The 26,891-nt window shown below is 52.5% G+C and overlaps 2 protein-coding genes across 11 annotated transcripts in view; one reads left to right on the forward strand and one right to left on the reverse strand.

The window, feature by feature from the left end:
• The first annotated feature begins 1,395 nt into the window (after positions 1–1,395).
• NUDT16L1 (nudix hydrolase 16 like 1) lies at positions 1,396–3,538 on the forward strand. Of its 2 annotated transcripts, none has more exons than XM_054453151.2 (3): positions 1,396–1,620; positions 1,719–2,049; positions 2,695–3,538. In XM_054453151.2, the coding sequence occupies exons 1-3, from the start codon at positions 1,426–1,428 to the stop codon at positions 2,787–2,789; spliced, it is 621 nt and encodes a 206-aa protein (XP_054309126.1). In that variant the 5' UTR covers positions 1,396–1,425; the 3' UTR covers positions 2,790–3,538. The 2 variants fall into 2 exon arrangements, with proteins under 2 accessions (XP_054309126.1, XP_054309125.1); XM_054453150.2 differs by having other exon boundaries at positions 1,719–1,979.
• Positions 3,539–4,199: 661 nt separating this feature from the next.
• Positions 4,200–26,891, reverse strand: part of ANKS3 (ankyrin repeat and sterile alpha motif domain containing 3) — a 39,077-nt gene continuing 16,385 nt past the window's right edge. For 4 of the 9 annotated variants that reach the window (XM_063654782.1, XM_063654781.1, XM_063654784.1 and 1 more), the window contains 12 exons: positions 21,768–21,903; positions 12,785–12,943; positions 9,762–9,902; positions 9,090–9,301; positions 8,666–8,830; positions 6,746–6,870; positions 6,494–6,635; positions 6,122–6,294; positions 5,672–5,757; positions 5,022–5,105; positions 4,706–4,793; positions 4,200–4,585 (listed from right to left, as the gene is read on the reverse strand). In XM_063654782.1, the coding sequence (XP_063510852.1) occupies positions 4,717–4,793; positions 5,022–5,105; positions 5,672–5,757; positions 6,122–6,294; positions 6,494–6,635; positions 6,746–6,870; positions 8,666–8,830; positions 9,090–9,301; positions 9,762–9,902; positions 12,785–12,943; positions 21,768–21,903 (1,500 nt within the window). In that variant the 3' untranslated portion in view covers positions 4,200–4,585; positions 4,706–4,716. The remainder of the gene's footprint in view (positions 4,586–4,705; positions 4,794–5,021; positions 5,106–5,671; positions 5,758–6,121; positions 6,295–6,493; positions 6,636–6,745; positions 6,871–8,665; positions 8,831–9,089; positions 9,302–9,761; positions 9,903–12,784; positions 12,944–21,767; positions 21,904–26,891) is intronic. The other 5 variants (XM_054452589.2, XM_063654785.1, XM_063654786.1 and 2 more) reach the window with 3 other exon arrangements.

Raw genomic sequence — 26,891 nt, forward strand, 5'->3', positions numbered from 1 at the left:
CTGGGCTTGGCTGCCTAGAGGTGGGGCCCTCTTTGGGTGAGAGGACCCTTCCCCTCGCTGCCCTCTCGCCTTCTGACCTGGTAGCTCACCCTGGAATCTGGACTTCCCCTGCTGCTTGCAGCTGTCCCATGTGGCCCCTGACCCACTGGTGGCCACAAGAGGAGAGAGGTGCCCTCTCTGGGTCCTTATTCTCCACATCTGACGCCACCATGGACCTAACAGGTGAGTTTCCAATGCCGGTCCTCTGCCTACCTCTCTCCTCCTGCCTGCCTCCGCTCAACGCAGCCTTCTCTGTGCCAGCGAGCTCGGCCTCACTGCACAGCTCTCCCGAGGCTGTGCCCCAGCCCTGGGCATCCATGCTGTGAGTGCAGGCAGGGGGGTTCATGTGCTCAGCAAATCCGTTCCCCTGGTGGGGAGGAAAGTGGCCTTGGGCCCTGCTGCTGGTGAGGTGAGCCGCGCCATCATGGAGTTCAGGGGACCTCGCTCTCCCTTGGGCTGTTTCTGATGCTTCTGAGCCCCAGAGACATCTCCAGTACAAATACAAAGTAAGTACCTCAGGCCCTTGTGGAATCGGGATCCTGCCTCTGTCATCAACTGCCGGGTGTACTTAGGCAAGTTCTGTCCCTCTCTGAGCTCCAAGTTCCTCATCGTAAATTGGGGAAACTCCTCTTCCCCCCACAGTACCTGGCACAGGGTGCCTGGCTTGGAGGATGCTGGAAAGCTCCAGCCCCGGAATTTAAGTCACTTTCTGCCCAGCAAGCTCGGTCCACAGAGCCCCAGAGCTCCCGGTCGTCCACCCTGACCCAGCGTGGACTCGGGGACTGGGGCACTCAAGCCCTGCCAAGCCCTGCTCCCCGTGCTGTCCTGGATCGAGCCGGCCAGCAGGGTGGCTAGGTCGGGACAGCTGTCGTGCGTGGCAGGCGAAGGCCGTCTCCCTCCGGGCTCGGGTCCGGTGGCGCTGGCGGAGCAAGGCTCCGGGGCATCTCTGGCTCGTGTGGTCGTGGCAAGGGTGCCATCGCGGATGGACGGGGCCGTGCGGGCCGGGTCGGCCTCCTGGGGAGAAACGGGTGAGCGCAAGGGGATCGGCGCCATCGAGGGTGGAGAAACCGCAGGGATTTTCGGCTGTCCGCTTTGGGCGCCAAGGAAGATGTTCGTCGCCCACAGTGTGAACCTTGAGCCACCACCAGTGGTGACCAGTCGACTAGGCGCTCCCGTCGGAGGCGGGGCCGCCGCCCAGGGTGTGCGACTATTGGGTGACGTCTGACGCGCACCGCCCACCTTTGCACACCGCCCGCTGCACCTCTCGACGCACCGCGGCGCTGCGAGGGGCTCGGTCCCGGGGCGCGCCGGTGATTGGCGGGGGAACGGGACCCGGGGGCGCGGCCGCCCGCGGATTGGCGAGGCGCGGCGGGGGCGGGCTCGCGCATGCTCTTAAGTGGCAGCGGCGGGGACGGGGTCAGTGCCAAGATGTCGACGGCGGCGGTTCCGGAGCTGAAGCAGATCAGCCGGGTGGAGGCGATGCGCCTAGGGCCGGGCTGGAGCCACTCGTGCCACGCCATGCTGTACGCCGCCAACCCTGGGCAGCTCTTCGGCCGCATCCCCATGCGCTTCTCGGTGCTGGTGAGGACAGGCGAGGGCGAGGGCGAGGGCGAGGGCGCAGGCGGGCCGGGGCGGGGGCGCCCGTCGACCCCGCGGCCGTGACCCGCGCTCCCTTGCAGATGCAGATGCGTTTCGATGGGCTGCTGGGCTTCCCCGGGGGCTTCGTGGACCGGCGCTTCTGGTCGCTGGAGGACGGCCTGAACCGGGTGCTGGGCCTGGGCCTGGGCTGCCTGCGCCTCACCGAGGCCGACTACCTGAGCTCGCACCTGACCGAGGGCCCACACCGCGTCGTGGCGCACCTGTACGCGCGGCAGCTGACGCTGGAGCAGCTGCACGCCGTGGAGATCAGCGCGGTGCACTCGCGCGACCACGGCCTGGAGGTGGGGCCGCCGCCCGGGCCCCGCCCCCCGCCCCGGGGTTTGGCTCTGGCCCCGTGGAAGGCACCGATGGGTAACACGTCTCCTGAGGGTCCCCTGGCCGGGCTGGGTCGGGTGTCGCTGTCTCCGGCAATGGGGTGGGGAGAGGGGTCTGGGGCTGGGAGGCCGGGAAAGGAGGGGCGGGGGTGGGGGCCGGGGCTGGGGCTCCCTCAGGGCTGTGTTACATCCGCCTTGCTGCCTGCCATTGCCAATCCTGGGAGTGGGGGAGTGGGATCGGTGGGGAGGAAGGGATGGGGGAGGGAGCGGGGCTTGCCTGGGGAGTTGGGAAACTTGGAGCACAGCGGGGTTTCTAAAACTTGGGAACCTCATGGGGGGCGTGAAGGCTCTTGGGATTTGTGCTTTGTGGTCTGGAAGGGCTGGACTCCGGGTGTTCAGGCTTCGTTGGGTGGACGGGGAGCATGGGGTGCGGACCCCGGGGGGGTGGCCTGGGTACCAGGGGGGAGTGCATGGGGTCAGCCTCCACACTTGCTTGGGGAGGAGGGGGCTGCACTGCTCCGAGGGAGCTGGCTGGCTTCTGCCAGGCCCTGCCTGGGTCTCCCATAAAGTCCTTGGCAAAGCTGGCTGCTCATGCCCTGGCCTCATAGCTTCCAGGCCCCTCCTGCTGGAGGTGCCATTGTGTGGCAGGCCTGGCCCCAACCCCTACCTCCTGTCCGCGCAGGTGCTGGGCCTCGTGCGGGTCCCGCTGTACACCCAGAAGGACCGAGTCGGAGGCTTCCCCAACTTCCTGAGCAACGCCTTCGTGAGCACGGCTAAGTGCCAGCTCCTCTTTGCTCTCAAGGTGCTCAACATGATGCCCGAGGAGAAGCTGGTTGAGGCCTTGGCTGCGGCCACCGAGAAGCAGAAGAAGGCCCTGGAGAAGTTGCTCCCGGCCTCCTCCTGAGGGCTGCCTGAGCTGGTGGCACCCTCCCCTGGGTCGGAAGACTGGGAATTCCTGCTAAGTGTGGCTTCTAGAGTGTGTGTGTGTGTGTGCACCCCGCTTCTGACTGCCTAGGGCGAGTGGGCATCCTGTCATCTCCACTGTCCCAAGCAGTCACTAGGTGGCAGCTGGGCCAGCTGGGACCCAAGCCCATCCTCTCAGGCAGAGCAGGGTGGTCCGGGCACACTGGGCCTGCCTCTCCAGCCTCAGGATGCTCTGTGTGCATCTCATCACGGCTGGTGGAGGCCCAGGAGTGCCTGATTGTCCCACAGGGGTGGCACACAGCTCTGGGACCACTCAGAAGATGGGATGTGTGGGTGGAGGAGGCCTTGTCCAGGTCAGCTCATTCCTGCCTCCTTCCTGGGGGAGAGCCAGCTTGGGGGAAGAAGTTAATACTGTTAATTTGGGTTGTTGGTGGATTTACTTTGCTAGATTTTCTCTTTCACCACGTGTGAACTGTGGGTGAGGTTTCAAAGTAGCTTCACCCCACGTGGCTTGGTTCCCAGGGACAGTCAGGGCCTCGGGGGCCCAGCTATGTACAACGAAGCTGTCCAAGGAGAAGACAATAAAGTCGCTCCTCAGCTGCTCTGTGTGTTTCTCAGCTGTTCTGTGTGTTTTGGTTCTGGATGGAGCCAGCTCAGGCCTCCTGCCCTAGGTAGGGGAGGGAGGAGCTGCCGCAGCCAGGGGCACGTTTGTTCCCCAGTGTTTACTGGGGGCACTCCCAGCATGAGTGCTGCGCCCATCAGCCAGGTTGGGGCGTCTGGGCCGAGACCTTCAGGGCAGGCTCCCTTCCTGATGCTGGTGGCCCTGGCTGCACCTGGGCTGACCTGCTTTGCTTTGCAAACCTGCCATTCCCCACGGTCTGCAAGCAGCTCCAGGGGATGGTGTGGAAGTGCAGGCTTACTGTGCAGAAGGACAGCAGCAGAGCCATCCCTCGTGGTCTCCTACAGCCCCACATCTGGAAAGACCTCAGCGGCATCGTCAGAAAATTTTCACAGCCCATGCCTGGCCTGGTGAGGGAGGCAGTGTTCCCAGCTCCATCTCAGAGCTCGGTGTGAGAGCAGCATGTCCCTGGGGAGGCCCTGTGCTACGGCAGGCTGGGGATGTTCTTGGCTCTCAAAGCCTTGTCTTGAGTTATGTGGGCTCCAGGAGCAAAAGACACACCCCTGAGCAGCAGGGGACAGGGCAGTCAGGGTTGCTGCATTGGCCAGTGCCACATGTCATGTGATCAGAACTGAGCCCTTCACTAGCTGTTCTTCAATTTTATTTTCCAACAAATGGCATTTTCCAGGTGCCCCAGTCTTCACTCCTAAGGTCACACCTCAGCTGGCACCTGTGCGTGTATATGGATACACTTTCCCCCGAGAGCCCTGCCTGGTCTGGGCCAGGGCAGCCCGTGAACTCTGGGCCTCACCACGAGGTTCTGGGTGAGGCCCTCATCCTGCCTCAGTGCTGGCCCGAGCTGCCGAGCCAGGGCCGCAGCCCCCATCTTGCCTCTGTCTGCCGGCTGCTCCCGGGGCCTGATCCTCTGGCCCCCACTGGGCCTGGGCTGCACATGGCAGCTGCCTGCTCACTGTCCTCCTCGCTCCCTGGCACACAGCTTCAGGGTGGACCAATCACCCAACGTCAGATTCTGAAAGAAAAAGCCCCAGTGAGAAGGGAGGGGGACAGGTGGGTGCGTATGCACACCTGCAGCTGCCCACACGGGCCCTGCTGCTCCTGCCACGCGGGGTCCAGGCTGGCAGACACTCACCGGCTTGCGGGCTAGGGCTCCCGCCACTTCTTCCCGTTCAGCACCTGCAGCTTCTCCAGGCTCTGGGTCACTAAGCACAGTGCTTGCCCTGAAGAATGATGACCTTGAGCCTCTCCCGCCCAGGCTCAGTAGGGCTGGGTGGTGCTGCCCAGGGGTCTGAGCTGCAGGATGTGACCTGCCCCTCACTCGTCATGGCCCCAGCCCCGAGGTCAGCCTTGGGGTAGAGAGACTCAAACCTGCTTTTCCTGGAAAGGGGTCCCTTTGCCTCCCTTGGAAACAAAAGGAGCTCTCAGTCGTCTGGGCCCCGGAGACTCACCCATCTCACGGACACGGTCCTCCAGGGCTCCCGAGAGCTCGGGGAGGCTCATGGCCTGCAGGGACGCTTGCCAGCCCTTGGAGTCTGTGGTGCAGGGACAGAGTTAGCTGGGGGTCTGTGTCCCCACAGGCCCTGCTTTATTCTGAGCCCATGCAACCAGGAGAACCTGCTTGGATCAGAACCTCCCTACCTGCCTGGCAGTGTCTAAACCACCTCCCAGGGCCGAGGCTGGGGAGCCCTGTTGTGCCGTTCCTCCCACAGGCTGAGCAAACACTACGAGGCCAAACACTACGAGGCCCGGGTCAGCCCAAGAGAAGACAAAGCTGTGCCGGTGGGGATCCGGGTCTGGGCCCTGGCTGGAGGCTACAGAAGTCACTGGTGGTCTCAGCACAGCACAGCCAGCCAGAGCACAGGGCCTTTCTCAAGTACCTCCTACCCCCGGGGGATAGGCAGTTTTCCTGTCACAGGAGAGGAAGTGGGCGTGGGTCCCCAGGGCCCCCTCTCCTTGGACTCTGGGATCATGTGCACACAGGGACATGGGAAAGTGGCTGCCGGCCGGAGAACCAGGCCAAGCCCACTGGGTCAAACCTGGCTTCAGGGCTCCCCCACCTTCCCCTCTGCCCAGTGCGGAGTCAGGCCACTGCTCTTACCAGCTGGGGGGAGGGCTAGGCCCAGAGTGGCTGCACCAGGGGGCTGGTCCCGCCTCATTCGAGCTGACAGCTCAGCTTGACAGGCTCTGCCAGACATAGGAACAAATGCTGGTGAGGGCAGAGGCCTGGCCGCCACAGAGCCCCCACCTCAGACCTTCAAGGGGAGGGAGGGGCTCAGCCCTGTCCCTGCAGCTGGCCCTCATGGGCTGAGCCAGTGCCCCATGAGGCTGCGCTAAAGAGCAGGAGGGTGACCGGTGCAGATTCCCGGCCCTGACTCCTGCCTGGGTCTGCCTGCAGGAAGGAAGGTCCTGATGAAATGGGGGTGGAGTGGCTCCAGGCCCTGAAATCCACCCCTCAGTTACAAAATCAGGAGGAAAGGATGCCTGGGGGCCCAGGGGCCAGGTGGCTGACCACTGGAGACCCAGCCCAGGGCAGCTCAGAACCACTTACCGCAGCTGGTCCAGGATGAGGGCAGCATCCCGGGTCAGGGCCCACGTCTCCTGCAGCCGGGCCTGGAGGTCCTCGCGGGCGCGGTCCTGCTCCAGCAGGCAGCTCTCCACCACGGCGCGCAGCTCCTGCTCCTGGCACACCTGGCCCCGCGTGGCCTCTACCTCCTCGCAGCGCTGCAGGGGATGGGGGGCGTGGGGAGGCTGGGAGGTGGCCGGGCAAGCCAGACCCTTGGCCACGGCCCTGTCCTCTGTGTGGGGCCCTCTCCCCCCTGCATCCACCTGACCCCTTCACACAGCACCCACTTTTTCTGTCAGAGATGGGGCCAACTCAGGGGTGTTACCCTGCCCCCCCATCCGCCACCCAGCCACTCACTTTGTGCAGCTGGATGGCGAGCTCCTGCATCTCAGCCTCCAGCCGGTCAGCGTAGGCCAGCTCCAGGGCATCCCCGGGCGGGCGGGCACTGCTGTGCCAGCGGGCAATGGCGGACGTCATCTTCCTCTTGGGCCCAAACAGCCTGCAGGGGGAATGTGACCAGGACGTGCCTCAGCCTCCCAAGAGCGCTTACGTCAGTGGGAGTTTGCCCCAACCCCGGGCTGAGGGCCAGAGCGGCCCTTCTGGACGCACGTGATGCCGATTTCCTTCAGGTCGCTCTCAGTGAGGGTCAGAAAGATGCGGAGGTCCACGTCCTGCTCCTCAAACACCTGCAGGTACTTCAGACACCCGATCTGCTCCAGCAGTGTGGCCAGGTCCTGGCAGGCACAGGGGACGGGTTGGGGGAGGTAGTGGCCGACGACAAAGCAGAGACATTTTCCTCCACTCGGAGCCCCACCACTTCCCCAAGCTCAGCACCAGACAGTGCCTTGTGTGTGGCGCCCAGGCTGTCCCCTCCTACTCTGGTGGCCCAGGCAGGGCAGGATGTCGCAGGCAGGTGAGTCCTCACACTATGGTCGGCCACCTGGAGACACTGTGTGTTCATCACCAGAAACTGGCCTCCCCCTCCCACACATGCTCAGTTCCGTGAAGGGACCATGGAGCTGCTGATCTCGACAATGCCTTGGACGCGGAGAGCGCTGCTCTCTAATTCTAGAGTCTCAGTGTCGGATCTTCTGATTTTCACTTGTCTAAGCGTAGCTCTTCTCCGAGTTCACCTGTCTGGAGTTCACCGAGCTCCCTGGATGTAAGATCCGTGTTTCTGATCCACTGACATCGTCAGGCTGTTTCTCACCCACTGTTTCTGCTCTCTCCTTCTGGAATGCCACTGTGTGGGGCGGCGTCGGTGTGCTTGAGGGGGTCACAGGTTTCCGTTCATTTTTTTCACTCATTCTTTCTGTTCCTCAAGCGAGATGATCTCAGGTGACCTGTGTTCACAAGTTGTCTGATTCTTCTGCCTGCTCAATTCTGTTGTGAGCTCGTCTAGTGATACTCTCATTTCAGTTTACTTTTCAACTCCAGAAATCCTACTTTTGAGAGTTTATTGCTTTTAATGGAGAAACAAATGTTACTCTGACATTTTCTTCAAGCTATTTTCTGAAAGAAACATACTTAGGACACTACCCTGACCAGACTCCACTCAGTGTATGTTGAAGGGACCGAGACGTGTGCCTGCCCACTGAGCCGGAGGCTGCAGGGAGAAGCCGGCAAATCCAAGGCTCTACTGAACAGCAAAGCCAGTGCTTTAACAAATAACCAGCCAGGCCGGGCGCGGCGCCAGGCCAGGCGCGGTGGCTCACGCCTGTAATCCCAGCACTTTGGGAGGCCGAGGCAGGCGGATCACGATGTCAGGAGTTTGAGACCAGCCTGGCCAACATAGTGAAATCCCGTCTCTATTAAAAATACAAAAAATTAGCTGGGCATGGTGGCGGGTGCCTGTAATCCCAGCTACTTGGGAGGCTGAGGCAGGAGAATTGCTTGAACCCAGGAGGAGGAGGTTGCAGTGAGCCGAGATCGCGCCACTGCACTCCAGCCCAGATGACAGTGCGAGACTCCGTCTCGAACAAACAAACCAAATAACCAACCAGCGCTTCCCTCTGCCTCTCCTCTCTGTGCCTCTTCTGCCCACACACGGTAGGAGAACTCAGCAGACACAGGTGAGACAGCTGAGCTGTGAGTCACACCTGTGATCCCTAAGGTAATGCGTGGTCAGAGGAACCACAGAGAGGAGGAGGATGGTGGCAGCTGTAACCATCAGCAAGCACACACTGTGTGTGGTTCCTGTCTCTGCTTCAACCGCATCTTGTCAGACTCCTGCAGGCAGCTCTGAGGTCAGGCGTGCTTTTCTTCTCCCCAGGCTCAGGGAGGCCAACTCCAGTATGGAAAGCAGGGAGACAGGTCCTTCCCGTGGAGAGGAACAGAGCAGAAGCACTGCAGCGGGGCCGCCAGCCATGGAGCTGGCTGTGAGCCTGCGGAGCCTAACAGGCCATGGGGATGCCACCGCCATTCTGTTCTTCCAGCAGCGCCTGGCACGTCATATACACAACACATGACTCCTAAGTCACAGAAAGTGCCGTCTCTGAGTGTAACCTCCAGTGTCACAAGCGGTCTTACCTGGGGTCCTGAGTAAGGGGCCTTCTGAGTCTGGGGGCTGGACTCATCGAGAAAGCCTTCCCTGTCAGGTGCAGTGCGGGGAGGCCACTGGCTGTCAGGATTCTTGGTCTTCATGTAACTTTTAGCTTGTTTGCTAGCTGAGCTTTTACAGGCGTGATCCGAGTCCTGCGGCGAGAGGCGTGCATCTGGAGGAGTGCACGGGCTAACTTGAGAGCCTTCGTGAAACCCCCCACCCGCCACACAGGGGCTTCCAGTGCATTCACTGTTGTCTGAGAGGCCAGGCCCTGGACACAGCATGTCCCAGTGCAGCACACACGTGCAGCACCTGCTTGTTACAGACGTGCTCATCTTCAAGTAACTGGGGGATGTCAGGCATCCCAACCAGGGACCAGCTATGGGAGACCAAGAAGGAAAGAATCCGTACCTCGTTGCTCTCCACAGAAGCTTCGCTGCTGAGCCCCTGGGCTCTGGCCAGGCCCTCACTGCTGCTGCTGCTCTGGACGGGCCCCAGGTTGGCACAGAAAGCATGTTCCTCTGAGGGCGGGAAGACAGGGCATCCGCCTGCAGGCCTCACCGAGGTGCTGCGCATGGGCGTGCCCTGGGCTGAGCCGCCTCCACCAGGGCACTCCTTGGGGCCTGTAGCGGTTGCTTCCTTATATTTCAAACTTCCTGCCTGTCTTAAACCCTCCCCTCTATACAGACGGGCAGGGCTTCTGTCTTTTTTGTTCACTGATAAATCCCAAGCACCCGGAGCAGTGCTTGGCACACGGTGGGCACTATGGAAACAGCTGCTGCATGGAGGTGCAGTTATAACAGACATTCCTACTGGAGCCTGTCCTGAAAGCCTCAGGGGGCTCCCAAGCAAGGAGCTAAACCTGTTGCTGTGGAATGGCTCCCTTAAGCTGCACGGGGATGCTGGACCAGAAGCTTCTCCCATTCCTCACAAGAACCAGGGCCGTCCACACCTCCCCCTTTCCTGTCCTCTGCTGGATGGCTGTGTCCCAGCGCCAGTCCCAGGGGATAAGTGGGGATGGGCACACAGGAGCTCCAGGACCTGCCTGAGCCTCGGGCTGGACAGGGGTGGGGGTGCACATACCCCGGCTGCTGCTGCTGCTGCTGCTCTCCACGTCCCGCTCATTGATGGGGGAGGTGACGTCCCGACAGCAGAGGCCCTCTTCTTCCAGGGGGTTCTCACCACTGCTGTTGAAGGTGACATAGCCACGGGGAGGAGCCTGCTCTGTGTATACAATGGGGCCCATAAGCCCAGGGAACTCCAAAGTGAAATCTCCTCAGAGGCTGAGGCCCAGGATGGAGGCAAGTGACTTCCCAGTCATGACCTCATCTACTTGCCCCCGCGACCCGGCATGGCTCTATCTGTGATGTGTGGGTGGAAAGGACACTCTGAGGGTCAGTCAGTGGCCCAAGCAAGTGCCTGGTGGGGCCAGGGCTGGCAGCTGGATCAAGCCTGGGCCCTCTCCATTTCTTTTCCAAGGGGAAAACGTAGGAAATGGTCAGCTGTATTTACAGATGCCTGACCAGAGAAAACTATACTGTCAGTGTTCCTTTTAGCAGGAGGTATCTAATGACCTCACACAGACACCCATCGACCAGGTGTCTTTATGTCCCTGTGACCTTTAACCACAGGCACTTAGCGGGCCTCCTCGGGTCAGTCAACCCCAGCGAAAAAGAGATCTGGCTGAGCAGGAAGGAAAAAGGCCTTGGGCTAAAAATTAACAACAATAATATGAAATTATCTAACTCTACCTGCCTCTAAAACCAAGCAGCAAAAGGGGCATGCATACCAGGCAATTTCACTCCAGTTTTGCCCCTTTATTTACATAAAAAGACTGACTTGACCAGGCATGGTGGCACATGTCTGTAATCTTAGCTACTTGGGAGGCTGAGATAGGAGGATCGCTTCAGCTCAGGAAATGGAGCCTGCAGTGAGCTATGATTGTGCCACTGCACTCCAGCCTGGGCTACAGTGAAACCCTGTCTCAAAAAAGAACCCAAAGGACTGGTTGATGGGACCATGGGGAACTTACTTTCCTCTTTACGTATTTTCCTAGTTATGGAGAAGTTTTTACAATCAGCACATGCTATTTATCATTGCCCCCTAAAATTTTTTTGAGACAGGGTCTTGCTGTGTTATCCAGACTGGAATGCAATGGCACCACCATGGGTCACTACAGCCTTGACCTCCTGGGCTCAAGCAATCCTTCCACCTCAGCCTCTCATGTAGCTGGGGCTACAGGCATGGGCCACCATATCTGGCTAATTTTCAAAATTTTTTGTAGAGATAGGGTCTTGCTACATTGCCCAGGCTGGTCTCACAACTCCTGAGCCCAAGCAGTCTTCCTACCTCAGCCTTCCAAAGTGCTGGTATTACAGGTATAAGCCACTGCACCTGGCCCCCCCAATTATGATTATTACTATTATTATTTTTTTTGAGACAAGAGTCTTGCTCCGTCGCCAGGCTGGAGGGCAGTGGCACAATCTCGGCTCACTGCAACCTCCGCCTCCCGGGTTCAACCGATTCTCCTGCCTCAGCCTCCCGAGTAGCTGGGATTATAGGCACGTACTACCATGCCCGGCTAATTTTTGCATTTTTAGTAAAGACGGGGTTTCACCATAGTAGCCAGGATGGTCTCGATCTCTTGACCTCTTGATCCGCCTGGCTCGGCCTCCCAAAGTGCTGGGATTACAGGCATGAGCCACTGCGCCCAGCCCCAAATTTCTTAATTACTGGCAAATAAAATATATGCACTTATAGAAAATTTAAATTTCACAAAGTATGACAGGAAAAAACAAAAATCCCCTGAAATACCACACCTGAGACCACCACCATGATTACTTCTCTGTGGATACATACAAAGAACCACACACAAGCGGCTTCAGACATGTATGATTTTGTTAAAGCATTTGTTGTACAGCTATACAGATTAATTACCAACCCAGCCTGAGGATGACAGCCTCCTTCCTGTCCCCACCACACCTCAGGCTGTAGCAGGTGGCAGGGACCTTTCGGAAGGAAGAGACTCTGCCACTCAGAATGACCAGCCTGGTGTCCCAGAGCCAGCGCTCACAGCTCAGCGGACAGGACACAGGTGGGCCCTCATGCTGTGGTGGGGCTGGCCAGCAGCTCGAGAGAGGCCTTCCCAGTGGCCCAGTCAGCTTGCCTCTCCCAGGATGACGGGAGAAGGTGGGTCTCCAGTTCCCAACCCAGCATCCAGGCTTGGGAAGACAGAAGTCTGCACATCTGCTTGTTCCCGGGGTCTTAGAAGGGAATTCAATTACTCACGTACCCTTGGCTGAAACACTGTCTACTCTCACTCTTCCAAGTCCTGGCCTCAAAGATGCCTTGCCCCCGAGAAGGACCAGCCACCAGGCCTGTGAGATCAGCAGCCTTGGCCTGGCTATGAGTGGGTGACAGCCATCAAAGGAAGACATAACTCACACCTCCTGCTGAGCTCTGGGACAAACCACAGCACTAGAGAGTAGGCATCAAACTCAACTCCCCTAAAAACAGCCCCCAGCACTCCCCAAGAGCAAAACGCTCAACACCCTGGGGCTGGGAATTTGAGAATGAACGAGATCGGAAAACCCAAAGGGTAGGATTCTTCACCAGCAAGTCAACAAGTGGGTCCTCTCTCAGGAGGGTCTGAGTACAACTTCATCGCCCTGAGAAAACAGCAGGGCCTATTTTCTTGGCCTCCTGCCCCCAGCAGCGCACCCGACCCAGCTGGTGTGGGCAGGGCAGGGAAGTGAACTTCACACTTTGCCTCCTCCCTGCATGAGCCGACCCACCTATGTGATGAATGAAATCTGACCTTAGCTACATTTCTGCTGCAGGAGAGAAAGTTCTATTCCTAAATTTAACCAATGAAAAGGAAACTCAAGGAGATAAAGCAAAAAACAAGAGCTAGTCCGTGACCAATGCATTTCCATCACTGCACTCAATCCTGAGTCTCCCCGAGCATGAAAGCTGGGCCACCTGTCCCGCTGCCACCTGAGGTCCAGCGACCCACATTTTAGGAGCCTAAGAGCTATTCCATTCTTGCCAACACAGAATCCTGGTATGCAATGAGAAAGAGCCCTCAGGAAACGCGGGCCACTCACCATAGCGAGGCCGTGGGACTCTGCCACCCAGGCCAATGCCTGTGATCCTGGCCAGGGCTCGCGGTCCCTCGTGGATGCTGACACCCTTCTTCCGGCACGGCCTCTGTCTCTGAGGAGCAGGGCAGGACTCGTCAGAAGAGCTCAGATCTTCGTACTTTTCTGTGGTCAAACACCAAGATTAAGATAGTCTGTTCAGTAATGGACTCATTTACTGATCCTTACAGCAAACTGAAAGAAAGTGACTGCCGCCGGTTTTGTTAAATTAAGGAGAAGGGTATCTGCCAGGGCGTCACTTTTGAGAAATGCCCTAACAGGCCGGGGCACTGCTCCAATGGGCCACAGGGAGCTGCAAAGTTAGTGAGGATGGGAAGTTTCATTTTTCTTGAGGCAGAGTCTCACTCTGTCCCCCGAGCTGAAGTGTAATGGCATGATCTTGGCTCACTCACTGCAACCTCCGCCTCCTGGGTGCTAGCGATTCTCACACCTCACCCTCCCAAGTAGCTGGGGTTACAGGTGCGTGCCACCATGCCCAGTGTTTTGTTTTGTTTTCTTTCTCAGTAGAGACAGGCTTTTGCCGTGTTGGCCGGGCTGGTCTCAAACTCCTGACCTCAGGTGATCTGCCTGCCTCGGCCTCCCAAAGTGCTGTGATTACAGGCATGAGCCACCATGCCCAGCCAGGAGTTTATTATCTCTGTTGGGGTTTGCAAAATTTTTCATAAGTCTGTATTGCTCATAATCAGAAATTTTGTTCTAATTTGAATAAATAAAACCCATCTCTTCATTAAAATATATGGTAATATCAGTCACAACTGCTTTTTCCTAATCCCTTCCTTTGGAAACAACTTTTTTTTTTTCCTTTTGAGAAGGAGTTTTGCTCTTGTTGCCCAGGCTGGAACTTCTGCCTCCTGGGTTCAAGCGATTCTCCTATCTCAGCCTCCCGAGTAGCTGGGAATTATAGGCAGATGCCACCATACCCAGCTAATTTTTATATTTTAGTAGAGATGGGGTTTCATCATATTTGCCAGGCTGGTCTTGAACTCCTGACCTCAGGCGATCCACCCACCTCAGCCTCGCAAAGTGCTGGGATTATAGGCATGTACCACTGCGCCCGGCTGGAAACAACTTATTAAGCAATTCTGTATTTTCTTTTTTTTCTTTCTTTTTTTGAGACGGAGTCTCACTCTGTCGCCCAGGCAGGAGTGCGATGGCGTGATCACGGCTCACTGCAAGCTCCACCTGCCGGGTTCACGCCACTCTCCTGCCTCAGGCTCCCGAGTAGCTGGGACTACAGGCGCCCGCCACCATGCCCAGCTAATTTTGTTTTTGTATTTTTAGTAGAGATGGGGTTTCACCATGTTAGCCAGGCTGGTCTTGATCTCCTGACCTTGTGATCCGCCCACCTCGGCCTCCCAAAGTGCTGGGATCACAGGCGTGAGCCACAGCGCCCAGCCGCAATTCTGTATTTTCTAAAGCATGGCATGTGTTTGCTATGATTAGAAACTGTTTCAAATCACTACCCAGTCTGAGCTTTCAGAGCTCAACCCAGAGCTTTTACTATTCTGCAGCTTTTCAGTTTTTCATATTTGATTTGTATAAGGCTCTGATCTGATTCTACTTTTAAGAGATATGTGAGTTGTATATAGGAGGAAATGATGAGATCTCCTTGTGGAGTTGGTAAACTGGGGCAGAAATGAAGGGAGAGGCCCTTTGCATTACCACCTGAGCTGTGTTTATTATGAAACAATCCCAACGCCAGGGAAGAGGCTGGGCTGAGCCTGACCCTGAGAAAGGAGCTGCTCGCTCAGGTGCAAAGTGACAGGACAACTCAGGAGAGGCCAGCAAAAAGGGAGAGCTCAGGCCCTGAACGTGGGCTACTCTGTCCTTCCCTATGACGAGGCTCACGCTCTGGCGACTGAGCTAGCCATATGGACACACACTCTCTCACACTCAAAGATCTACAGCACCCCAGGGAGACTGTGCTTCCATCCAAGCTGAAGGGGAGGGAGCCGTAAGACAAATGCACAGAGGCAGCAATAAGCAAGGGAACGGCAGCTGCCTGAATCTGAGCACCCAACACACCCTCAGAGCGGCTTAAAAAGAACAGACAGATGGAAACCACAAAAAAGCCAGGGCTGCAATCCTGCTATCAAAGTGGAATTCAGGGCAGAACACATTAAATATGACACAGAAGGACACTCTTTTTTTTTTTTTTGAGACAGAGTTTCACTGTGTCACCTAGGCTGGAGTGCAGTGGCACAATCTCAGCTCATTGTAACCTCCGCCTCCCGGGTTAAAGTGATTCTCCTGCCTCAGCCTCCCAAGTAGCTGGGATTATAAGTATGTGCCACCATGCCTGGCTAATCTGTGTATTTTGAGTAGAGACAAGGTTTCACCACGTAGGCTGGACTGGTCTCGAACTCCTGACCTCAGGTGATCTGCCCGCCTTGGCCTCCCAAAGTGCTCGGATTACAGGTATGGGCCATGCCCGGCCAGAAGGACACTTCTAATACTAAAAGCCATAATTCACAGTGAATCTATAACAAGTTATGAAAATCTGTCACCAAAAAATGCGCCAACTTCCTTCATAAATCAGAAACACGCTAATAGGTAATTTTGTAGAAAATGAACTAAGAGTACATAATCCTAATTAAGATAGATTCACAGATATGCTAAATTGTATACAGATAATAGAGAATACAACTTCTTCTCAAGCAAAACACGGAACATTAAAAAATATTGATCAGGGCAGGGCGCGGTGGCTCACGCCTGTAATCCCAGCACTTTGGGAGGCTGAGGTGGGCGGATCACTTGAGGTCAGGACTTCGAGACCAACCTGGCCAACATGGTGAAACCCTGTCCCTATTAAAAATACAAAAAAAAATCAGCCAGGCGCGGTGGCAGACGCCTGTAATCCCAACTACTTGGGAGGCTGAGGCAGGAGAGTTGCTTGAACCTGGGAGGCAGAGGTTGCAGTGAGTCGAGATTACACTTGGGCACTCCAGCCTGGGTGACAGAGTGAGACTACATCTGAAAAAAAAAAATATATATATATATATAGATCAGTAGGTGATAAATAAGATGACAAGGAAGTTATGTAAATGTAAGAATTATAAATACTCTGATCAGACGCATTAAAGTTGATCAGAATAACATGAGAAATTAATCACGAGATCAAAAAGGCCCTTCCACCTAGAAATTAACAAACAAAAACAACCATAATACCTCTATTAGACAACTCCTGGGTGAAGGAGAAAATATAAATAAAAATTACAGAATTTCTGAAAAATAACACGGAAAGTATTAAATACAGAACCCCCAGAATACACTTAAAGCAGCAATCAGCAAAAATTCACAGCCTCTAACATTTAGCAACAAAAGGGAAACAATGAAAATGAAAGAAATTTCCAACTCAAAAAACTAGAACAACAACAAAGTAAGCCAAAGAAAAATAAAAGCAGAAATTAAACAGTCAGTAGGTTTCATTAATAAATCAAAATCCGATGGGTTTTTCTTGTTTTTCCACTAAACAGACAAAGTACTAGTATTTAACTTAAGAAAAAAAGGAACAGGCCGGGTATGGTGGCTCACGCCTGTAATTCCAGCACTTTGGGAGGCCAAGGCGGGCGGATCACGAGGTCAGGAGATCGAGACTATCCTGGCTAACACAGTGAAACCCCGTCTCTACTAAAAATACAAAAAAAAAATTACTCAGGCGTGGTGGTGGGCACCTTGTAGTCCCAGCTACTCAAAAGGCTGAGGCAGGAGGATCGCTTGAACCTGGGAGGCGGAGGTTGCAGTGAGCCGATATCGCGCCACTGCACTCCAGCCTGGGCAACAGAGCAAGACTCTGTCTCAAAAAAAAAAAAAAAAAAAGAAAAAGAGAAAAAGGAACAAACACAAATATTCAAGATAAGAAGTGAGGCCGGGCGCAGTGGCTCATGCCTATAATCTCAGCACTGTGGGAGGTTGAGGTGGGAGGATCGCTTGGGCCCAGGAGTTTGAGACCAGCCTGGGCAACATAGTGAGACACTGTCTCTATTTTTTTTAATAGAAGAAATTTTTGGCCGGGCGCAGCGGCTCATGCCTGTAATCCCAGCACTTTGGGAGGCCGAGTTGGGCAGACCACCTGAGGTCGAGAGTTCAAGACCAGCCTGACCAACATGGAGAAACCCCATCTCTCCTAAAAATGCAAAATTAGCCGGGCATGGTGGCACATGCCTGTAATCCCAGCTACTAGGGAGTCTGAGGCAGGAGAATCGCTTGAACCCGGGAGGTGGAGGTTGCAGTGAGCCAAGATCATGCCATTGCACTCCAGCCTGGGAAACGAGCGAAACTCCATCTCAAAAAAAAAAAAAAAAAAAAAAAAATTTAAAAATATAAGAAATGAGATCCAGCAATTCCACTACTGGGTATTTATTCAAAAGAAAGGAAATCAGTATACCAAAGAGATGTCTACACTCTCATGTTTATTGCTGCACTATTCACAGTAGCCTAGATAGAGAATCAACCTGTGTCCATCAGTGGATGAACAAAGACAGAAAATGACTTTATATACACAATTGAATATTATTCAGACATAAAGAATGAAATCTGATCATTTGTGGCAACATGCATAAGCCTGGAAGAGACTATGTTTAGTAAAATAAGCCAGACATAGAAAAGAAAGACAAATGCCAGCCGTTGTGGTGACTCACACTTGTAATCCCAACACTCTGGGAGGCCAAGGTGAGAGGATCGCTTGAGCCCAGGAGTTCAAAACCAACCTGGTCAGTATAGCAAGACCCCATCTCTACAAAAAAATAAAAAATTAGCCAGGTGTGGTGGTAGGTGCCTGTAGTCCCAGCTACTCGGGAGGCTGAGATGGGAGGATCACTTGAGCCCAGGAATTGGAGGCTGCAGTGAGCCAAGATTATGCCACCACACTCCAGCCTGGGTGACAGAGCGAGACCGTCTCAAAAACCAAACAAACAACAAAAAAGACTACATGACTACATGATCTCACCCATTTACAGGATTTTTAAAAGCTCATGTCAAACATGTAGAGTAGAATAGTGGTTATCAGAGGTTGGGGGTGGGGAGGTAGTGGGAGAGATTGGTCAATAGGTGTAAAATTACAGATTGAAGAAAGAAGTGCTGGTGTTCACAGCAGAGTGACTATACGGAACAACAGCTTATACCTCAAAACAGCTACTAGAAGAAAGGGTTTTAAATGTTCTCACCTCAAAGAAATGATAAATGTTTGAGGTGATGGATAAGCTAATCACCTTGATTTGATCATTACAGAGTGTATACATGTATTAAAACATCACACACTGTACCCCATAAATATGTAGTTATTTTGTGTCAATTAAAAATGAGATACATATTTTCCAGGTCAGGTGCAGTAGCTCATGCCTGTAGTCCCAACACTTCGGGAGGCTGAGGCGGGTGGATTGCTTGAGCTCAGGACTCTTGAGACCAGCCTGGTCAACATGGCAAAACCACCTCTCTACAAAAAATACAAATGTAAGCTGGGCGTGGTAGGGTGCACCTACAGTCCTAGCTACTCGTAGGGCTGAGGTGGAAGGATCACTTTGAGCCTGGGAGGCAGAGGTTGCAGTGAATCGAGATTGGGTCAGTGGACTCCAGCCTGGGTGACAAAGCAAGACCCTGTCACAAAAAATAAATCAATATTTTCCATGCCAAAAAAAAAATAATAACAGGAGAAAATAACCACTGAAACAGAGTATTTTATTTTGTTTTATTTTATCTATTTAGTTTCTTTGAGACGGAGTCTTGCTCTGTTGCCAAGCTGGAGTGCAGTGACGTGATTTTGGCTTACTGTAATTTCCCCCTCCCAGGTTCAAGTGATTCTCCCTGCCTCAGCCTCCAGAGTAGCTGGCGCACACCACCACATCGGCTTATTTTTGTATTTTTAGTGGAGACGGGGTTTCACCATGTTGGCCAGGCTGGTCTTGAACTCCTGACCTCAAGTGATCCACACACCTCAGCCTCCCAAAGTGCTGAGATTACAGGCATGAGCCACTGCACCCAGCCTGAAACAATTTTTTTCGGTTTTTTTTTTTTTTTTGAGACAGAGTTTTGCTCTTGTTGCCTAGGCTACAGTGCAATGGCACAATCTCGGCTCACCTCAACCTCCGCCTCCCGGGTTCAAGCGATTCTCCCGCCTCAGCCTCCCGACTAGCTGGGATTACAGGCATGCACCACCACGCCCGGCTAATTTTGTATTTTTAGTAGAGACGGGGTTTCTGCATATTGATCAGGCTGGTCTCGAACTCCCGACCTCAGGTGATCTGCCCAACTCGGCCTCCCAAAGTGCTGGGATTACAGGCGTGAGCCACCGCGCCCAGCTGAAACAGAATATTTTAAAAGGAGAGAAAAATTGGCCAGGTGCGGTGGCTCACGCCTATAATCCCAGCACTTTGGGAGGCCCAGGCGGACAGACCACCTGAGGTCGGGAGTTTGAGACCAGCCCGGCCAACATGGAGAAACCCTGTCTCTACTAAAAACATAAAATTATCCAGGCATGGTAGCGCATGCCTGTAATCCCATCTACTCGGGATGCTGAGGCAGGAGAATAGCTTGAACCCGGGAGGCAGAGGTTGCGGTGAGCCAAGATCGAGCCATTGCACTCCAGCCTGGGGCAACAAGAGTGAAACTGTGTCTCAAAAAAAAAAAGGGGGAGAAAAAAATTATCTTGTAGACCTCTGCAGATAAGTCTGAAATCCTAGATGAAGTGATCTCTCAGGAAAATACAATTTACCAAAACTGACCCCGTAAGAAGAGAAAGTATGAGGAGGCCAATATCTATGGAAGAAATAGAAAAACTGTCATCGAGGAACCACCTCACAGGAAGAGACCAGATGGTTTCATGGGAGGATTCTATCAAAACTTCTAAGACCAGGTAGCACTAATACTACGTGTATTGTCCTAGAACACAAAAAAGGAAGGAAAACTTCCAAATTATTTTTATGAAGTATAACATTGATACCCATACCTGATAAAGACAGAACAAAAATAGAAAAGTATAGACCACGCCGGGGGCAGTGGCTCACGCCTGTAATCCCAGCACTTTGGGAGGCTGAGGCAGGCAGATCACTGGAGATCAGGAGTTCGAGACCAGCCTGGCCAACATGGTGAAACCCCGTCTCTACTAAAAATACAAAAATTAGCTGGGTGTAGTGGTGCACGCCTGTGATCCCAGCTACTTGGGAGGCTGAGGCAGGAGAATTGCTTGAACCCAGGAGGCGGAGGTTGCAGAGGTTGCAGTGAGCTGAGATCTCACCACTCCACTCCAGCCTGGGCAAAAGAGCAAGACTCCGTTTCAAAAACAAAAAAAAAAGAAGAAAGAAAACCATAGACCAATATCACTTATGACTGAATATCCACAGAAAAATACTAAATATTAATAAACAGAATTCAAAAACACATTAAAATAATACAACATGTGGGATTTATGCCAAGAACGTAAGGTTGATTCATTATTAGGAGGTTCATGAAGACAATCTACCATATGAAAATTCACAATCGTCTCCAAAGATATGGGAACGAAATTCAATAGTTACTCCTGTAAAACACCACTCAAGAATAGAAGAACTGATGAATACTTTGTTAATATGCTAAAATAACATACGCCTTCCCTTTTAAAGCCAGCCTCTCATGTAACGTGGCATTTCCACTAAGATCAGGACCAAGGTAAGAAGGCTCACTATCTCCACTATGTTGAACAATGGGCTAGAGGTGTTAGCAACTAAACAAAAGAACAGTGCAATTCAACAAAGTCAGAGTCATGAGAATCAGCAGGAAGCAGTGTATCCATCGATACTTAAAGATTATATGTTAGTACACCTGTAAAGCCCTAAAGAATCAATAACAAAACTAACCTGAACAATATAAGAATTCTGTAAGGTAGCAGAATATAAAATTAGTTTGCAAGGCCGGGTGCAGTGGCTCACACCTGTAATCCCAGCACTTTGGGAAGCTGAGGCGGGTGGATCACCTGAGGTTGCAAGTTCTAGACCAGCCTGACCATCTCTACTAAAAATACAAAAAATTAGCCGGGCATGGTGGTGCATGCCTGTAATCCCAGCTACTTGGGAGGCTGAGGCAGGAGAATTGCTTGAACCTGGGAGGCGGAGGTTGCGGTGAGGCAAGATCACTCCATTGCACTCCAGCCTGAGCAACAAGAGCGAAACTCCTGTCTCAAAAAAAAAAGTTTGCAGAAATCCATTGCCTTCAAATGCACTAACAATATGCAGTTAAACGATATAATGACACCACTAAAGAACTTAATTCACGTATCCAACCACCACCTGTTCCCCAAAAACCTACTGAAATAAAAAATAAATAGCACTGAGTAATTAACATCCTGAGAGTTGGGGGGAGAAAAGGGATATAATGATAGGGAAAACCCCATTTACAATAGCAACAAAGATGATCAAACACTTAGGAATAAACTTAAGTCATATGCAAAATGTAGATGAAGAAAAATTTAAAACCCTCCTGCAAGACCCAAAAGTACACTGGAACAAGAAGTCATCCCTTGTTCTTGGATGGGACAACTCAACAACACAAAGATATAGTTAATTTATACATTGTCACAATCTCAGTAAAAATATCAATACTGTTTTTAAGGAGCTAGACAAGGTGATATTCAAGTTCATATAGAAAAATGAACAAGCCATAGCTCAGGAAACAGTGAAAACAGAAAACTAAGAGGGGCCTGCCCCTACTCGGTAGTCAAGCATACTACAGAAAGCCTCTACAGACAGTCACAACAGCCTGGTTTTGTACCACTCTCCATCGTAACCATCCTTCTCTCCTGTTAGAGCCTCAACCCTGACATGGGAGCAGCTGGGGGAGGCAGAGCCAAATCTCAGAGAAGGTAGGAGCCAGGGAAGGGGGGACATCTTTCTCTGCCAGGTCACCTAAAGCTCAAGGCAACCAGAGACCCCAGCAGGGCGTGGCAGGCAGGTGTGGGTACCTGGGCTCCGATAGAGGCTCTTGGGCAGAGAGGGCGAGTGAGTGTCCATCAAGGCCACGATCTTCATGTGTCCGTACTGCTTGGCCAGCATCCGGGCTGTGGCTCCACGGTGGTCTGTCGCGTCCAGCTTGACTCCCTGCGAATGTCCGTGAAAGGGGGTTAGGGGCTCTCCTTCAAAGCACCTGCCCTTCCTGGGCTGCTGGCTGGGACGAGAGAAGGGCATATGCTGGTTTCTGACTGCCTCCCTGTGTGGGAAACATCACATCTGCGTGAGAAAGAGGCAGGCTTGTCTGCACCACAGCCACAAGTTTTGCTCTCACTCTCTTCTTAGGGACAAGGATGAGGGGGGCTGGGGAGTCATCTCCCACGCTCATGACCTCCCTTGCAGGGGGCTGGCAGCCACCATGTGGAGATCCCAGCCTTCACCTTCTGCGCCTGGGCTGTGTCCCACTCGCTTCGCTTGTCTTCAAAGAAAGCAGCCTTTTAAACCAGTCAGAATGAAAGCACCATCCTCTGAAGCAGAATTCCTAACTTTGATCCAAAGCTCTATAATGTATTTACAGGTCTTGCAGCGCAACAATTCCACTTCCTTGACTCTAAGGAAATAACCCTAAATATAGAAAAGGCTTTAGTGCACAAAGACGTTTGGCACAGGCCAGGTGCGGTGGCTCACGCCTATAATCCCAGAACTTTGGGAGGCTGAGGTGGGTGGATCACGAGGTCAGGAGATCGAGACCATCCTGGCCAACATGGTGAAACCCCGTCTCTACTAAAAATACAAAAATTAGCCAGGCGTGGTGGCGAACGCCTATAGTTTCAGCTACTCGGGAGGCTCAGGCAGGAGAATTGCTTGAACCCGGGAAGCGGAGGTTGCAGTGAGCCAAGATCATGCCACTGCACTCCAGCCTGACGACAGAGTGAGATTCTGTCTCAAAAAAAAAAAGGATGTTTGGCACAACATATTCACAATAATGAAAACCTACCTAGAGAAAACTTGAATGCTCAGGGGGATAAGGAGTCAGTTATGTTATTGCCATAGATAGTGATATTTACAAACAGCTGTATGATCTAGTTGAAAAAGGATCATGGCCAAGTGAGGTGGCTCATGCCTGTAATCCCAGCATTTGAGAGGCCAAGGCAGGTGGATTGCTCGAGCTCAGGAGTTGGAGAACAACCTGGGCAACACAGCATGAACCCACCTCTACAAGAAAAAAAAACAAACTATAATCAATACAGCATGTTTCTGGTGTCACTGTACACTGTAACTGTCCTTCTCTCCTGTCAGACCAGGCAGCTGGGGGAGGCAGGGAAGCCAGAGCCAAATCTCAGAGAAGGAGGCGGGACCTGGGAAAGGGGGAACATCTTTAATAAAAATTAGCAGGGTGTAGCGGCACGTGCCTGTAGTCCCAGCTACTAAGGAGGCCGAGGCAGGAGGATCACTTAAGTCTCAGAGGTTGATGCTGCAGTGAGCTGAGATCGCACCACTGTACTCCAGCCTGGGCAATAGAGCGAGACCTTGTCTCAAAAAAATAAAAAAGGATCATGATACAAAACTACATATACATTACAACTCCTGCAAAATGAGACCAAAAAAAGTACACAGAAAACAATATTGGAAGGTAACATGCCCAAAATGTTGCTATTTTTAAGTTATTTACTATTTTTGATGGGGATTTTTCCAGTTTTCCAATCTTCTATGTTTTTAAAATGTACTACCATAAGCATGTTTGCTTTTTTTTTTTTTTAATAGGATCTTGCTCTGTTACCCAGGCTGAAGTGCAGCGGCGCCTAAGGAAATAATGCAGGACATACACTACAATTTAGAATTTTCACTGTGGCATTCAGCATAGTGAGAATCAGAAGGAACTTAAAATAAGAGATTAGTAAGCTACGTGAGAGCATATCCAGAAAACAGAGCGCCTCCCACCCATTTACGTGGTGGGTGGGAGTACCTGTGGTGACACGGACTAGGGTGCACAAAACATCATTAAGAGAAAAAAGGCACGGCCAGGCGGGGTGGCTCATGCCTGTAATCCCAGCACTTTGGGAGGCCGAGGTGGACGGAGCACAAGGTCAGGAGTTCGAGACCAGCCTGGCCAACATGGTGAATCCTCATCTCTACTAAAAATACAAAAAAAAATTAGCCGGGCGTGGTGGCGGACGCCTGTAGTCCCAGCTACTCCAGGAGGCTGAGGCAAGAGAATCGCTTGAACCCAGGAGGTGGAGGTTGCAGTGAGCCAAGATCACATCACTGCACTCCAGACTGGGCGACAGAGGGAGACTCCATCTCAAAAAAAAAAAAAAAAAAAAAAAGAATCACCACCCTTAAGTAGTTTTGCTACCACCCATACTGCAACTGTCTCTCCCGTCAGACCAGGGGGCCTCAACCTTGACCCCCACATGGAGTCGGTGGGGGAGGCAGAGGTGGTCTCTGGGCAGGGATACAGGAAAAAAACTGTTTTCACAAAGTATAAGGAGTTTCACTTTCTAGACTGCCCCCCAACCTACTTTTGACTCTGGTTAAAAATTACCTATGAGATTTTGAGCCTTAAAAAATAATTTATAGGCCGGGCGTGGTGGCTCACGCCTGTAATCCCAGCACTTTGGGGGACCAAGGCAGGCGGATCATAGGTCATGAGTTCGAGACCAGCCTGGCCAATGTGGTGAAACCCCGTCTCTACTAAAAAATACAAAAATTAGCCAGGTGTGGTGGTGTGTGCCTGTATCCCAGCTACTCAGGAGGCTGAGGGAGGAGAAATGCTTGAATCCAGGAGGCGGAGGTTGTAGTGAGCTGAGATTGCGCCATTGCACTACAGCCTGGGTGACAGAGTGAGATTCCATCTCAAAAAAAAATAAATAAATAATAACAATAATTTATAAGCTGGGCACGGTGGCTCAAGCCTGTAATCCCAGCACTTTGGGAGGCCGAGACGGGTGGATCACCTGAGGTCAGGAGTTCAAGACCAGCCTGGCCAACGTGGGAAAACGTGGTTAAAACCCCATCTCTACTAAAAATACAAAAACTAGCCGGGCGTGGTGGCACACATCTGTAGTCCCAGCTACTCAGGAAGCTGAGGAAGGAGAATTGCCTGAGTCCAGGAGGTGGAGGTTGCAGTGAGCCAAGATCACGCCACTGCACCCTAGCCTGGGCAACAGACGAAGCAAGACTCTATCTAAAAAATAAAAAATAAAAATAAAAAATAATTTCTTGGCTGGGCACAGAGGCTCACACCTGTAATCCTAGCACTTTCAGAGGCTGAGGTGGGCGGATCACTTGAGGTCAGGAATTTGAGACCAGCCTGGCCAACAAGCAGCCTGGTCAGGAGTTTGAGACCAGCCTGTATCTACTAAAAACACAAGAGTTAGCTGGGAGTGGTGGCACGCACCTGTAATCCCAGCTACTCGGGAGGCTGAGGCAGGAGAATCACTTCAACACGGGAGGCAGAGATTGCAGTGAGCCGCTGCACTCCAGCCTGGGCGACAGAAGGAGACTCCATCTCAGAAAAAAAAAAAAAATTCTAGTTTAAGTTTGATAGAAGGAACCCTAAGGTTTTAACCAGAATAAAACAGTAGCCTCTTTAATGTAGGATTTTAACTCGTTATATATTTTTGGTTTTGTTTTTGAGGCAGAATCTCACTCTGTGGCCCAGGCTGGATTACATTGACTCATTGCAACCCTGACCTCTTCCCATCTCAGCCTCCCTGGGATTACAAACACACACCACAACTGGCTTTTTTTTTTTTTTTTTTGAGATGGAGTCTCACTCTGTCACCCAGGCTGGGGTGCAATGGCGCAATCTCGGCTCACTGCAACCTCTGCCTTCCGGGTTCAAGTGATTCTCCTGCCTCAGCCTCCCAAGTAGCTGGGATTACAGGCACCTGCCATCATGCCCGGCTCATTTTTGTACTTTTAGTAGAGATGGGGTTTCACTATGCTGACCGGGCTGGTCTTGAACTCCTGACCTCAGGTGATCCACCTGCCTTGGCGTCCCAAAGTGCTGGGATTACAGGCATGAGCCAGCACACCTGGCCAATTTTTTTTTTTTTTTTAATGTAGAGACAATGTCTCACTGTATTGCCCAGACTGGTCTCCAACTCCAGCCTCAAGCGATCTTCCCATTTTGGCCTCTAAAAGTGCTGGGATTACTGGCATGAGCCACTGTGCCTGACGTGAAAATACATTTTTAACTACTTATGCTTTAAAAGATTTTTTTTCCTATTTTATGATGTCCATATTACTAAAGAGACACATGATCAAAATTCATTTTAACATGAAGGTGGGATCAGAAAGTTTAGAAACCCTGGAACAAGACTATCCGGAAGGCACGAATCAACTTTCTCTTAAAGACAGAGGCCCAAACAGATCCACATCCTCTTCTGACTGAGCTGCTGGGGGTTGGCCCCGCTGGCAGAAGGGAAATGGGGGACAAGGAAAGCAGCCACAGCCCTTTCCTCCCCTAGCAAAGAGCACAGGATGCCCAGACTTGCCCCATTCTCTACCTCCAGAAATGGAGCCCAGCTCTGGAAGGGCAGGCTGGGAAACTGGGTGGGCCCCCTCCTCTGGCTCCAGGTGGTCTAACTACTGGGCGGCAGGAAGAATGTGGGAGAGAGGAGCTTCCAGGCAGGGCTTGCCCACCAGCCTCCCTGGCAGGCAAACCACCCAGGCCATCGGGCCACCTGCTGCCAGTCCTGCCCCATCCCACCAAGCAGTCACTAACCAACACTTTGATTCTTGATTAAAGTGCTGGAGGAAGAACTCAGTGTTGAGTTCCTGAGTCTGATAATTTTGTGTGACTAGGAAAGAGAACATTTTTGCTTTTAGGAAATACATAATGAAATTCTTACTCTCAGGAAATACATATTTAGGGGAAAAGGGGCATTATGTCACAATTTACATTTAAATGATTCAGAAAACATACGCATGTTATATATAAAGAGACTGATAAGAAAATGAGGTGAAATGTTAACATTTGGGGAATCTGGTAAAGGCATGCAAATTGTTGGCCAAGCACTGTGGCTCCTGCCTGTAATCCCAGCACTTTGGGAGGCCAAGGTGGGAGGACCACTTGCAGCCGCGAGTTTGAGACCAGCCTAAGCAACTTAGTGAGACCCCAACTCTACAAA

This window comes from Pongo pygmaeus, chromosome 18 (genome assembly GCF_028885625.2).
Source record: "Pongo pygmaeus isolate AG05252 chromosome 18, NHGRI_mPonPyg2-v2.0_pri, whole genome shotgun sequence".
In the NCBI taxonomy this organism is placed as follows: Eukaryota; Metazoa; Chordata; class Mammalia; order Primates; family Hominidae; genus Pongo; species Pongo pygmaeus.